Raw genomic sequence first — 14894 nt, 5'->3', positions numbered from 1 at the left:
GTGTAGGTGGCCATGAATTTAGCCACATGCAATTGGAGTTGCAGCCAGAGAGGTATTGGGAGTTATTAAAAACCGGGCGGGATCTCTATTAAAAAAAATTAAAATTAAAGTGTGCATTGTCACTTAACTCCACTGTTTCTAGCTTGGATGATTTTTGCACAAATTGACATAGGTAGAAAGCTAATGTCTGAAATATGGGCTAATTTATAAACATACACTGCTTTTTTCTAAAGCACATTTGGGACTTAAGTTCAAGTTGGTAGGGACTGTGGTTTTACTTGTTGTAGTGCTTAGGCCAAGGCAAGGGTGAGAATGTTACATTCAATAAAGAGTGGGGCTGTAGTCTTTCTTTTTTGAGGACAAGGATTATGGCTCAGGGTTACGATATTTTTCTTGCATGCAGAAAGTTCCAGGTTCGATTCCTGACTCCTGCTCCATCTCTGAAACCCTAGATAGCTACTGCCCATATATACAATATTGAACTAGATTGAGCAAATTTCTGACTTGGTATAAGACAACTTCCTATGTTCCTTGTGTCTAGAAGTCTTACCCTTAGTATCAACTGGGACCTGGAGATCACTGATTGCCATGAATCCTTAGGTAATGCATAGTGGAGTTTGGGTTCCTAGGAAAACTGGGTTCTGCTGACTGTTATGCTGGACCCTCTGAATCCAAGTTCCTACAGGATCTCCTGTGGTGGACTCAGAGGACTACGATACCTTCTGAGTGCTTGCACCATTCCACCTAAGTCATTGACACAGTAACAGTTCAGTGAAAGATCTTGCTCAGAGATACATACATTTCAACTTTTGCCCCTTCTGTTGAGTTAAGTTCAACCTTCTGCCACGGGAACCCTTTCTGTGGCAAGCTGGTTTAATGTGTATGGGAATGTATATGCAGTAGATATCAAGCATTGGAAAGTGACATGTATCAGTTCTGAGGCCCCCTAAGCAAGCGAGGTTTGTGTTCTGCATTCAGTTTTCTGAATTGATAAAGATAATAACACCGTAGTGTAAACTCATGTGGTTTCCTACTTTAAGAAATACACTAGTTAAGTGAGCATTACATGATTGCCCTATCACTAGCCATCAGACTTTAGGAACTAAACAGTGCTACAGTTTTTTTGGTTTAAGACTGACTGCAATCTGTCACCCACTCACCTTGGTGTAAGCTTCATTATCTTCATCAGGACATTTGAGTAAACATGCATAAGATTATGCTTTTAGTGTTCGATTTGCTGCTTTTTTGACTGCGACCCAGCTGTCTAAAGGACAAATACAGGAATATCACCTTAAACAATATTTTCTGTGGCAATAACACCTTTTCTTTCTTTTTCTTTCTACAGCTAAGAGGCGAGAGGAGTAGAAGCTGTCAAGATGAGCAGAAAGCCTCCAAATCGTCCTGGGATCACATTTGAGATCGGTGCTCGTTTGGAAGCACTTGATTACCTACAAAAATGGTATGGAAGTTGATGTTGGTGCCTGGTTTAGATCAGAAATTATTTCATACGCGATGCATGATGGATGGGCCTTGAACTTCTGTTTTCATTTATATGCATTTTCATTCCTTGTTCATAAACTAACTTAAAATATGGTCACTTCTTCCAAAAAGAGTTGTTAAGGTACCAGGACAATTTGTGAAAAGAACTTGTTCAGAAAATAGTTCTTACAACTAAAATAAACCACAGGTTTACATGTTGGTTGATTGTTTGAAAGTGCATTGGTGGATTCTGGTGTCAAATGAATGTGTTTTATCTCTCCTATGAGAGATTCCTTACTAGCAATTCAGCAAATAACACCTTTATACCCTGACACTAGATAATAGGCAATATTTATGGATATGGACAATGATATTTGATAGGGTTGTATCTGGAATCATTAACTTGGTAGACTGAAGTTATTAGAGTTGCACTGAAGGTGACATGTTGGAAGATTTGGAGCTGCCCTTGAAGATCACTCAGGAACTACAGCTGGTGAATAATAATGCTGTCTGTCTCCTAATGAAATATGGGAGATGAGTGGTTGGTCAGCCTGTGCTGTACCAGTTGCACTGGCTTTCTGCTTGTTTCCTAGCCCAATTTGTAGTCCTGGTTTTAACTCTTAAAACTAGACAGCCTGAAGCTCACAACCTAGATATTTTGTTTCTCTGTGCCATCCCCAGTCTTCAGATCAGGTTCTACTTCAGTGTATTAGTTGAGGTCAACCACAATGATTGCCCTGAGACTTTGGAATGTGTCCTCAACCCCTGACAAATTTCCTTCCCTTTCTGCCTTTAGGAGGGGGTTGTTTTTTTATTTATTAAGATACTTTTAACATAGCTTCTCATAACATTGTTGAGGCAGTGTACAAAACCCCCCCCAACATTAATAAAAAAACAGTGCAATAAAATAGCTGTGGCTGTAAATTGGCAGAAATTAAATAGATCAGATATTGGAACTAAGCAGCAGGAAAGGTCTGGTTTGCAGGACTTTCCTTATTTGTATAGTATAAAGGATTTGTTGATTTTCGTAGGGTTGAGTATGGAAACAGAGGTCTTTAATAAAATCTTCTTACATACCATATTTTTCGCTCTATAACACGCACCCGACCATAACACGCACGTAGTTTTTAGAGGAGGAAAATCCGTAGGCATGCCACCCGTAGGCATTCCCTCCATAACACGCACAAACATTTCCCCTTACTTTTTAGGAGGAAAAAAGTGAGTGTTATGGTGCAAAAAATACGGTATATGTTGGATACTAGCCCTTTAGATTTTTTCTTCAGTGTTACATGAACATTGAGGGCGGGGGGCGTGCAGTCGGGGAAACAAGCATGGTAGGTATGCCCCATCACTGTTTCCAGTATTCTAATATATGTGGGGGATTAGTGGGAAGCTATCTCCCTGCTTCAGAGCTTCACCCTCCCAAGTAAGAGGGCAATGGGGGAGAGCTGGTGTGCTCCCTTTCTTAGCAGGTTGGCTCTGTTGAACGATGCCCGAAGAGGGCTATTTTGGTTTTTTATAAACCATTACTGATGTGCATCCCTTGGACCGCTGTATTCTTGGGAGGCCCAAGTCACTTGGATGACGCCTCGTCTTTTCTCCTCTTCCTATCCACAAGGTTGAAGCTCAGTGGTACAGCACCTCGCAGGTTCAATCCCTTGCATTTCCAGAGAGGGCTGGGAGAGACTGCTTTCTGAAACCCTGGAAATTTTGCCCCAGTCACCAAGGACAATACCAGGCTAGATGGAGCAGTGGCCTGACTTTGTATTAGGCAAATTCCTGTTCTCCATCTCCCTGTGTGACTTTAGAAGTAACCACATTTTGTTAATTATCTGTGGTAATATAGTGAATCGGGAGCGACAGTTTTATAGAAAGTGTTGTAAAAACCTATGGATAATTGCAGCCACTTGCATCACAAGGTAAAGTAGTAAAGAAAATCTATGTGATCTCAGGAATGTCCCTTGGATTACTTCAGAATTAAGCTGCAATATCACTGTGTTCTCTATCCAAAAATTCTTGAGATGCATTTAATTCCCTGACATAGAGCGAAGTGACTTTTGGGGGGAGTAAGAACATAATGCTTTGAAGTGACACAAGTAAGAGATAAATGAAATAAAGTTGGTTATTATGCACTCATGAGAGTTTACCTTTATGAAATATGTGGAACTTCTTAGTTATAGAGTTCTAATGCAGAAATATGCCTGGGCAGGTGGCATCTCGTAGATTGAGTGCCTTCGCCAGGCATCTTACCTGTTGCCCAGTTTGCTTTTTTATTTTTATTTTTTTTTTGCACCAGTTTGAAGCCTTTTAATTTCCCAGGCACTCAAAGACTTATTGTTGTTGTTTTATGGTTTCTGATGGATTATATTGATTGTAGTTGATGCTTTTGCAGTTTCATATTGATTTTATTGTTTTTGCTTAGTTTTTGCTGTTCTAAATAGTACATGGAGCTGCGAGTTTTATGCCAATTGGTGTATTATAAATTTACTAAATAACTAATTATGTTGGTGTCTTTACCCTTTTGAAACAAAGTGGGAATGATATCGCTTCCTGAACAGTTTTCCCCCTTGCCTTTAGTAATTTCTTCCACTGCATTGAGAAACAAATAGCATACTACATATTTGCTTATCCTTTACAGAAAGCTACTACAGACCTCTAGATACTCAAGATTTCCATTTGTTTCAATTTTGTGATAGATTAATACACAGCTCATAGTTGGCATTGCATGTCAACCATGAGGGATTTGTTTATAGAGTTTTGTACCTCAGCTTGCAAGTTGTGGACCACATCAGGCCCTTCCAAATTATTTAAATGCCTTGCAAAGGCTCTGCTTTCCCCTCCCATTTGCACCTTTCTATGCTTTTCTAAACCACAGAGCCCAGGGCTTGCCGATCAGAAGGTCAGCGGTTCGAATCCCCACGACGGGGTGAGCTCCCGTTGTTCGGTCCCAGCTCCTGCCCACCTAGCAGTTTGAAAGCACGTCAAAGTGCAAGTAGATAGATAGGTACCACTCCGGCGGGAAGGTCAACGGCGTTTCCGTGTGCTGCTCTGGTTCACCAGAAGCAGCTTAGTCATGCCAGCCACATGACCCGGAAAACTGTCTGTGGTCAAACACCGGCTCCCTCAGCCAGTAAAGCGAGATGAGCGCCGCAACCCCAGAGTCGTCTGCGACTGAACCTAACGGTCAGGGGTACCTTTATGCTTTTCTAGCTTGCCTGCTCACATCACCAGTCTTGGATACTATGTTTTTCTGCTGCAGGTTGTGTTCATGGCTGTCCACGCACGAGTGGAAAGGATGTCTGCTCATGCAACAGGACTTCACCTTCCTCTCCTTTCCCCTGCATACCTCCACACATCCTTAAAATTACTTTGGAGAGTTGAGGGGGATCCTCAGGGTTAGATTTTGGAGGCACATGTAGGACTGCAGGGGGAAGGATTTCTCTTGCACAAACAGAAGTCCAGCCATGCAATATTGGATTCTGCCCTGCATGTGTGGACACGCCATCTAGGACATGCCATCTAGCTCAGTACATCAGGCTGGAATGTAGCTGTTATACCAGGGGTGCCCAAACAAAGGGGGCCAGATTTGATGAACTGAACATGCGTGAGGGCCATTGAGCTTTTTTTAGGATTTTACCCCAGGACATATACTGTCACGGGGGCCAGATTAGGCCCCCGAAACGGACTTTGGACATGCCTATGTTACACAGTTAATTTGAAGTGTTTCTGTAGAGTAGAGGGTTATTGTGTTGAAGATCCTACTAAAAGTAAATCTGTTGGACATGAGCGCTTTTCGGTAGGAAAGGACCCATGGCCATAAATAATTTTGGATAGATATCTCATACGCTTTCCTATCAAAGGATCTTCTAGGGACAGTCAATTTTCCCTTGCTGTGCATATTTTACTGTTCTAGTTTTATGCTTTAGGCTATGATCGGTGTCATTTTAAAATTCTTAGACAGATGGAAGTTTCTACCTTTTCTCTTTGCGTATCATGACAGAAGTACTCCCCCATTCTCTACAGTCCATTTCAAAAAGATTTGTTCCATTGTTAACGCTACAGCTTTGTAAGATGTATAATGGAGCTGGCATGAAAAGGTGCCTCTACCCTACCTTGTGAATGAGAGGGAAAAGAGTTTGCTGTGTAGCCCACTAAAGTTACTACTGTGTAAAAAAAAAAAAAAAAAGGGGGGGGTGTCACGAAATGTTGGGATTGAATTTACTTAGCTATGAAATTAAAACTGATGAGCCCAGTGTTGGACTTCTGATTCTTAAACTAGGAGCCAGTTCTTTTTGGTGTCTCTTTTATCTTTACAGTTTGTTTTTCTTTGATTATAATCCACATAGCACATTTTGTTTAAAAAGGAAACATTAACGTAAAACAATTCAGTTAAAATAAATCCTTGCTTATTTACTAAGGTTGCTATCCTAACTTCACTTAGTTAGAAGTAGATCCCAGTGAATTCAATAGGATTTACTTTTGAGTAGATATGGTTAATACTGTGCTGTTAATATCTTGAATAGATATCTACATATTGCTTCCAAGAAAAAAAAATCTGGTTTTCTCACATATCAGGTGAATGGAAGCTCCTATGCCCAAAGCCTCTTGTTTTTGTTTTCTCAAAATTTACTACTTTATTTGCTATTTTATTTATTTACTACTACTATCTATAGGTTGATTTTATTTTTATACTGAAGCATCAGCTAAACTTAGTTACGTGGTTTGAGTGATTCAGTCAACACCATCAGATTCTCTGGAGGTATAAGCCTCCTTTCCATCCCCACACTTTCTGATCTTGGAAAAAAATTGTGGAAACAGTACAGTGGAACCTCTGCTCACGTACGGAATCCGTTCCCAAGGTCTGTTCGTGAGTCGATCCATACTGTGATTAAAACTAAAAAAATTCCTTCCAGTAGCACCTTAAAGACCAACTAAGTTAGTTCTTGGTATGAGCTTTCGTGTGCATGCACACTTCTTCAGATACTTCTTCAGATGTGTATCTGAAGAAGTGTGCATGCACACGAAAGCTCATACCAAGAACTAACTTAGTTGGCCTTTAAGGTGCTACTGGAAGGATTTTTTTTTTTATTTTGACTATGGCAGATCAACACGGCTACCTATCTGTAACTGTGATTAAAACTATGAGCCTTCCCAGACCTGCTGAAAGAGGTGGTTATTAAACCGCTTCTTAAAAAAAACATATTTGGACCTGGTCAATATGGTCAGCTATCAACCATTCTCAAATTTTCCATCCTTGGGCAAGGTGATTGAGCGGGTGGTCGTTGAAAAACTCCTGGCACGCCTGGAGGATGCGGACCATTTGGATCCCTTCCAGTCGGGATTCAGGCCTTATCATGGGACTGAAACTGCCTTGGTCGTCCTGGTCGATGATCTCTGGCGGGTTAGGGTCACAGGTGTAAGCTGTTTCCTAGTTCTGCTGGATCTCTCAGCGGCCTTTGATACCGTTGACCGTGACATCCTTTTGAACTGTCTAGAGGAGCTGGGGGCACTGTTATGCAGTGTCCAGAAAGTGATGTTGGGGATGAGTGTTTGGACTCCTGGGCTCTCACTTGTGGGGTGCCTTAGGGCTCCGTCCTCTCCCCCATGCCTTTTAACATCTACATGAAGCTGCTGGGAGAGATCATTAAGGGGTTTGGGCTGGGTGTCCACCAGTATGCAGATGATACCTAGCTCTACCTTTCCTTCAAATCAGAACCAGTGAGGGCACTAAAGGTCCTGTGTGAGTGTCTGGAGGCGGTTGGCAGATGGATGGTGGGTAACAGATTGAGGTTGAATCCTGACAAGACAGAAGTACTGTTCTTGGGGGACAGGGGACAGGGGGCTGGCGGGTGGTGGGGACTCCCTGGTCCTGAACGAGGTAACCATGCCCCAAAGAACCAGGTGCACAGCCATTTGAGTCATTTTGGACTCACAGCTGTCGATGGAGGTGCAGGTCAATTCTGTGTTCAGGGCAGCTGTCTGCCAGCTCCATCTGGTACCCTACCTGCCCGCAGACTGTCTTGCCAGAGTGGTGCATGCCCTGGTTATCTCCTGCTTGGACTCCTGTAATGTGCTCTACAAAGGGCTACCTTTGAAGGTGACTTGGAAACTGCAATTAATCCAGAATGTGGCAGCTAGACTGGTGACTGGGAGTGGCCGCCGGGACCATATAACACCGGTCCTAAAGGATCTTCACTAGTTCCCAGTATATTTCTAAGCACAAGTCCTAAATGGCCTTGGCCCAGTATACCTGAAGGAGCATCTCCACCCCCATCGCTCAGCCTGGACACTGAGGTCCTCCTCCAAGGGTCATCTGCTGGTTCCCTCACTGCAAGAAGCGAAATTACAGAGGGCCTTCTCAGTAGTGGTGCCCTCCCTTTGGAACGGCCTCCCTTCAGATGTCAAGGAAATAAACAAATATCTGACTTTCAGAAGACATCTGAAGGCAGCCCTGTTTAGGGGACTTTTTAAGGACTGATGTTTTTATTATGTCTTTAGATATGTTGTAAGCCGCCCAGAGTGGCTGGAGAAACCCAGCCAGTTGGGCAGGGTATAAATAAATTATTATCATTAAGGAGAAGCACATCCTTAATGCAGTGCTACCCCAAACTCCAGCCATTAGCTCACTCTTGATGACAAGAAGACAGAGTGTAGCAAGGCTCATACAGTACATGCATAAATAAAGTTGTTGATGAAATGGATGGGACACTGTTGATACATGAAAGCCCTGCCCTGTCTTTGGGAATAAGTGAAGGAAAAGGGGAAAGGTAACATACCGTATCTTTTGCTCTATAAGACGCACCAGACCAAAAGACGCACCTAGTTTTTGGAGGAGGAAAACAAGAAAAAAATACTCTGAATCTCAGAAGCCAGAACAGCAAGAGGGATCGCTGCACAGTGAAAGCAGCAATCCCTCTTGCTGTTCTGGCTTCTGGGATAGCTGTGCAGCCTGCATTCGCTCCATAAGACGCACACACATTTCCCCTTACTTTTTAGGAGGGAAAAAGTGAGTCTTATAGAGCAAAAAATACGGTAATTCTGGATTCTCACTGTGTCCCAAAATGTTGTTGAACTACAGCTCCTGTCAGCCCAGCCAGCCTGACCATTGGTCTAGAACAGGGGTCAGCAAAGATTTTGAGGCTTCGGCTGGTTCACGATCCCGCAGAAGCCACGGTGGGCCAGAGTGTGTGCGTGCGCATTCACTCATGCGCAGACGCTATTTCCAGCACTCCTTCTGGCGCGGAGGAGGTGTGCACAGCTTCCCATTGGGTGCAGTAGCTTCCTGCAGCCAATGGGAAGCCAGCCAGTGTCGCGGAAGGCATTCCCCACTCTGCTCCATGCCGGTTTAGCGCAGTGCACGGGAACGGGCGGCAGGGGTCCATGGGCCAGTTAAACGACCCCCATGGGCCGCTTGTGACCCATGGGCCTTAGGTTGCCGGCCCCTGGTCTAGAATGATTTATAGTCCAACAGGCTCTGGAGGGCATCACATTATTTACTTCTATTCTACATAATTCCAGTGAAGAAGTGTCATTAGACCCAATATTATTTATTTATTTACTTGGATATTCATAAACCACATATATGAAAGAAATTCCCCAAGCTGTGTATCTGTGCCCACTCATCCATTGAACATGTTAACAAGATGAGTGAAAAAACAGCCCCTTCGGATGCACAGGTGGAGCTATGCGTAGGATATAGTTGGTTTGTTAAGTATTTTTAGGTGGCGGGGGGGGGGGGGAATTTCCAAGAGCAAAAAAATAGCTTCTCAAGACATTCCAGCAGCTGACTGGCAGTATGGAGGGTTGCCGGGGTTTTTTTTTAGTTTAAATGAATGAGGTCTAGTAAGATTGAATGGCATTTGTACACGGAGCAGGGAGTTATTGAAGTCTATGCCAGTGTTTCCCAACCACTGTTCCGCGGCACACTAGTGTGCCGCGAGATGTTGCCTGGTGTGCCGCGGGAAAAATTAAAAAATTCGAAAGATTTTTTGTTTAAAGTCAAATTTTCGATTGGGGCACCGTCACTAGATGACCCCTGGGGTTCCCTCCCTCCCTCCCGCTCTGCGCCTCCCTCCTCCTCCTCCTCCGGGGAGGCCCTTCCTGGCTCTCAGCCAAGGCTTGGCGGCTGCCACTCACTCACTCGCTCGCCCACCCGTCCCTCCATCCCTGCACCCGGCCTCTCCCCCTCCGTCCCCAGCGCGGGGGCTGCCGGGATCCGTAGTCCCCTCGCCCTTGGGCTCCGCGCCCACGCGGGGTGCGCGAACTACGTTTCCCAGTGTGGCCTGGCGGGCCGGGCGTTTTGTTTGAAGTGCTCTTCTCCCGGCCATGGAATGAGCGCAGCGGCGGCGGCCGGGCGGGCAGGGGCTCTTCCGCGCAGACCCCGCGCAGCCTGCCTGCGCCCCCGCAGAGATCGGGCGGCAGGATGGAGCCCGGGGATCCCCGCGGAGGCGGAGGCTGCCCCCCAGGTAGGGCTGCGTCGGGGGGGGTTTATTTTTGCAATGCTGCATCCGCGCCGGAGGGGACGCATCGGACCGCGAGGAGACCCCTTGGCGGGCGTGCAAGGCAATGCATGCGTGCAGGCGTTGCATGGAGTGCAGTGCAATGCAATGGCAACGCGGCGCCCTGCATGCATGCATGCAACTTCCTTTTTTTTTTATAAAATTTTTATTGATTTTACAACATTTTTAAGAAAAACAAACAAACACTAAAAATGACAAACATACACGTATAGTTTCAAACATATTTTCATAAACCTCTTTTCTTGGACTTCCCCATACCCCCCCTCTCTGCATCCCAATGTCCATAATTCAACTAGCAACTCCCAATTGTTACTTTCCAATCTCTATCATCTTAGTCCTCTTTTATAGTCTAGCCTTGTATCCCTGTACCCTTTTGCTTCTGGAAACCACAACATTTTAGCATTCATTAAGTTTATAGTAGTCCTTAAGATAGCTTTTAAATTTTCTCCATTCTTCTTCCACCGTCTCTTTTCGTTGGTCACGGATTCTGCCTGTCATCTCGGCCAGTGTCATATAGTCCATCACTTTCATCTGCCATTCTTCCAAAGTGGGTAAATCTTGTGTCTTCCAATACTTTGCGATGAGTATTCTTGCTGCTGTTGTGGCATACATGAAAAAAGTTCTATCTTTCTTTGTCACCAATTGGCCGACAATGCCCAAGAGAAAGGCCTCTGGTTTTTTAGAAAAGGTACATTTAAGTACCTTTTTCATTTCATTATAGATCATTTCCCAGAAGGCCTTAATCTTCGGGCATGTCCACCAAAGGTGATAGAAGGTACCTTCAGACTCTTTACACTTCCAACATTTATTATCGGGCAAATGATAGATTTTTGCCAGCTTGACTGGGGTCATGTACCACCTATAAACCATTTTCATGATGTTTTCCTTTAAGGCATTACATGCCGTAAATTTAATACCGGTGTTCCATAACCATTCCCAGTCAGCTGACAAGCATGCATGCAACTTCCACCGGCGCTCCGGACTTGGCAGGTGAGGGGGGTCCCCAGTGGGCGGCAGAGAGAGCCGGGAGGGCGAAGGGGAGCTGGGGGGAGCAGCGCTGCTCCCCGAGCCGAGCCCGGGGGGAAACTTCGGCGTCGTTGCGCCGGGTGTTGGAAGCGGAGGCTGGCGGGGGCCCCTCACCTGCAAAACCTGGTCGCCTCTCATATATTTCGTGCATTGCATTCATCGCCCGCTTTCTCCTCCAAGGAGCTCCCGGGGGCGCGCGTGGTTCTCCCCGTGTTATCCTCGCAACAACAGCCCTGCGAGGTGGGTCAGGCGAGTGGCCCAAGGGAGCACCCAGGGATTGTCCTGGCCAGGTGGGGTGATTTGAACCCTGCTCTCTGCCCGGTCTTCGTCCTCATTTAGCCCCCACATGTGCATGACTGTGCATGACTGAGGTTTCCCCCCCTCGTCTTGGCTATGGTGTGAGTCTGTGCTGTTAATTAATGGGGTTCTGCCTTCGGAGAAGATGAGCCAGCCCTCAAGGAGGTGATTATGTAATTTGCTAGCAATTCATGTCCCTCCCGGCGTGACGCTGCGCGTCACGGGGCTGTAATGGTGGTGTGCCTTGAGATTTTTTTCATGAAACAAGTGTGCCTTTGCCCCAAAAAGGTTGGGAAACACTGGTCTATGCCATGTTACGGAATTGGGATGGCTAGATGTTGAGGCAGGGTGTGCGTGTTATCATTTATTTAATATATTTGTTTACCAGATTCCTGAATCTCTAAATTGTGATAAGTTAGGACGCAGTTTGGTTGTAACTTTTTCTGGCCAAGATTGTTGTAGTGCTTAGTTACCCCACCTGTAAAAGGGATAAAAATGATTTATGCACTAGAAGGGTGGTTGTCTGAATAAATAACTGTTAAAGGAAGATAGTAAATAAATAATTGGCTTACTGTAAAATTTAAGAAGGCACAACTGAAATGTTCTATAGTGTAAAGTCTTGTATTCAGTCTTACATAAAGATAGGCTTATAGCTACTCTCCTGATTGCTTATGGTTTGTAAGATTCAGCACAGAGTAGCCAGGAAGATAAACTTAATTCATTTTCTTCCATTTATTTGCAAGCCACATAGAGTTAACATTAGGGTGTGTTGGCACGTTGACTAGTAAAAGTCTTGTGGGGCAGTGACAGTTGTGCACAAATCCTGACATACAACTTCATCTTTACAAAATGACATCTTAGTTGCTTTGTCTTTTTCCATCCTTGCTAATTTGATAGCTCAGAAGAATCCTAACTATAGCATAGGCAACCTAAAATGCTGGGGTGGTGGTAGTTAGGGGAGGAAGTCTGAGTAACATCAAGAGGCCGAGCCTTTTCACCTGTCCTCTCTCCATCTGCCATGGAGCCTGATATGCTGTTGCCTTGAAAGGGTGTTGGGAGAGAGACGAAGGAATATCAAGGGGCTATGCATATTGTGGTTTGAAGGAAGCCACCTCCCCCCTTGATATAGCCTCCTTAGTGAAATAAATTTGTATATGATCTTGTTTGTGCTGTATTTTAGTTCTGTATTACACCACATCCCTGTACATGGTTACTCAGAAAAAAGCCCCATACACTTCAGTGGGACTTACTCCCTGGTCAGTGGGTATGGGATTGATTCCATGGGTTTTTCTCTGTCTCCTGAACAGTTTTCATTTGATATATATTTTTATATTGCTTTATTCTTGTTTTAGCTTGAGATTTCTTGATAGTATGTGTTGAATTAATGACATGTTTTTCTGGCTGCTGCTGCTGATAAATATTGATATTTGTAATTGTTGGTTATGGTTTGAATTGCATTGTCTGTATTGTTTATTGCTGCTGATGGTTCAGTAGGTTGTAAACCACTTTAGGCAATATCTTGTGGAACAGTAGCAGGCACATTTCACACACATTTGTAAAACATTCTTACTAACAAAATGTAAAGGTTTTGCACTCACTACCTTTGATATTGATGCTATGTTGCATCAGATGTTGTGCAAGTATAAAAGATTTCCTTAAAACTAAGGAACTTTAGTCTTTAGTTCTACATACATGATGGATATGGAAGGAGATTACTCAAATATATGTATGTTTCAAGACATCATTGAGAAACTCCTTTTTATTGTCAGGGATGTTCTGCTTCAGGGTTTTTTTGCACCTGTGATTAATTTTTTTCCAGAAAGTAGTATCTTAAGAAATGCTTTATGGAAATATTAGCACATCTTTGTGTAATTCTAAAAGTTTGCATAGGCAAAAAAGTAGAATTTGCATAATTCCCTAAGATACACAGGGCTGGTTCACATGTCCATGTTCATCTGCTAATTAGCAGCTAAATGTTTGAACCCACTCCACTGAAAAATACTGCTGTAAAACCATTGAACCACATATTTTTACTTAAAATGTTAATGCTTTCTAGACAGCATGGTTGTTTAGCAAGGTTAATCTTCCACAATACTATTGCAACATTTCTGTTTCCATCTATTGCCAAGCGTGTTTGTTTTTTTAACGGCTTTCTATGCTGTGGCTCCTTTTTTATGTACATACATACAGTTTATTAAGCTGAAATTTAAATGAACTTTCTACCCTGCACTCTTGTTTTCCTACGTCGCCTTCCATCCTCCTTTCTTAGTGCACTGTATACCTAATTGGGTAAATTAAGCTTAGTTTTCTGTTACGTCTGAACTGGTAAACTATGGCTACTAGCTTTTGACAAATCAGGGTCTGAAATCACAGTTTGGAATTGGTTTTAGGGCCAGGTGCTGAACCTGGTAACTATATTTTCCCAGTTCTCATGTAATGGGAAACTACCTAAGAACAGTCCTGTTGGATCAGATTTAAGGTCCATTTAGTTCAGCATCCTGTTCTCACAGTGGCCAACCAGATACCTATCAGAAGCCCTTAATCAGACACTGAGTATAACTGCACTCTTCCAGCTAGTGATTCCCACCAACAGGTGCCTGTACAGAGGCATACTGCCTCCGTCTGTGGAGGTACCACATAACCACCACGGCTAGCCCCATTATGCTTAATTGAAGTACAGTCGTACCTTCGTTAATGAATGCCTTGCAAATCGAATGTTTTGGCTCCCAAATGCCGCAAAACCGGAAGTGAGTGTTCCAGTTTGCGAACGTTCTTTGGAACCCGAATGTCCAATGGGGCTTTCACGGCTTCCTGCAGCCAATCGGAAGCTACGCCTTGGTTTCTGAACGTTTTGGAAATCAAATGGACTTCTGGAACGGATTCTGTTCAACATCCGAGGTACAAGTACAGTGAGTGAGGGCAGAGTGGAAAGATCCATTGATATGGCTTAATAACGCCACTGAACCATTGTAGCATTTTCCCACTGTTAGCACTGTATTGTGAATCTCTGATTCAAGCCATGGCCATATTTATGAGACTACGGCTATAGTCCTAACCCCACTTACCTTAGAGCAAGTCCCATTGAATAAAACAGGACTGACTTCTGAGTAGACATGGTTAGGATTGTACTTTGTATGGGCTACACATATTTAGCTATTGCAGTCGTCAGTGTTACAGCTACTCTGGCTGTGTTCTTGCTTTATTTAGTTGGATAGGTCTTTGGGGTGGAGAAATAAAAGAGATAGGGATAGGCTGTATTTGTTCTGCAACCATTTACCATTTCTTCTGCAACCATTTAGAGCTAACCTGTATAGCTAATTAGTGCATGTTTCTACCTGTAATTTCAGAAACTTTCTGATTGTACAAAAATGTTCTGAATATTTATGCTACCAGTAGTATTTGTGTTGAATGCATTTGATGGGGGTGCAACTGGTTGTGTAGATCCGGGATGTATGATGCCTTCCATTTTGATTTACTGCAGTTTCAGCCTGAACTCTCTTAACCATTCATATGGAAAACGATATGTGCAGCCAAGCAGGCCTACGAGTCTTTAGTCCGTTGAAATACAGAGGT

At 43.8% G+C, this 14894-nt stretch overlaps 1 protein-coding gene across 4 annotated transcripts in view; it reads left to right on the top strand.

Moving 5' to 3' along the window:
• The window catches only part of PHF20L1 (PHD finger protein 20 like 1), a 69119-nt gene that overhangs the window by 1425 nt on the left and 52800 nt on the right, over window positions 1-14894 (top strand). For all 4 annotated transcript variants that reach the window (XM_083516617.1, XM_083516619.1, XM_083516616.1 and 1 more), the window contains exon 2: window positions 1346-1459. In XM_083516617.1, coding sequence (XP_083372743.1) covers window positions 1377-1459 — 83 coding nt within the window. In that variant the 5' untranslated portion in view covers window positions 1346-1376. The remainder of the gene's footprint in view (window positions 1-1345; window positions 1460-14894) is intronic.

Source organism: Podarcis liolepis (genome assembly GCF_965112155.1).
Source record: "Podarcis liolepis genome assembly, chromosome: 8".
In the NCBI taxonomy this organism is placed as follows: domain Eukaryota; kingdom Metazoa; phylum Chordata; class Lepidosauria; order Squamata; family Lacertidae; genus Podarcis; species Podarcis liolepis.
The sequence above is the reverse complement of the archived record's forward strand: the minus strand, read 5'-3'. Positions and strand labels throughout refer to the sequence as shown.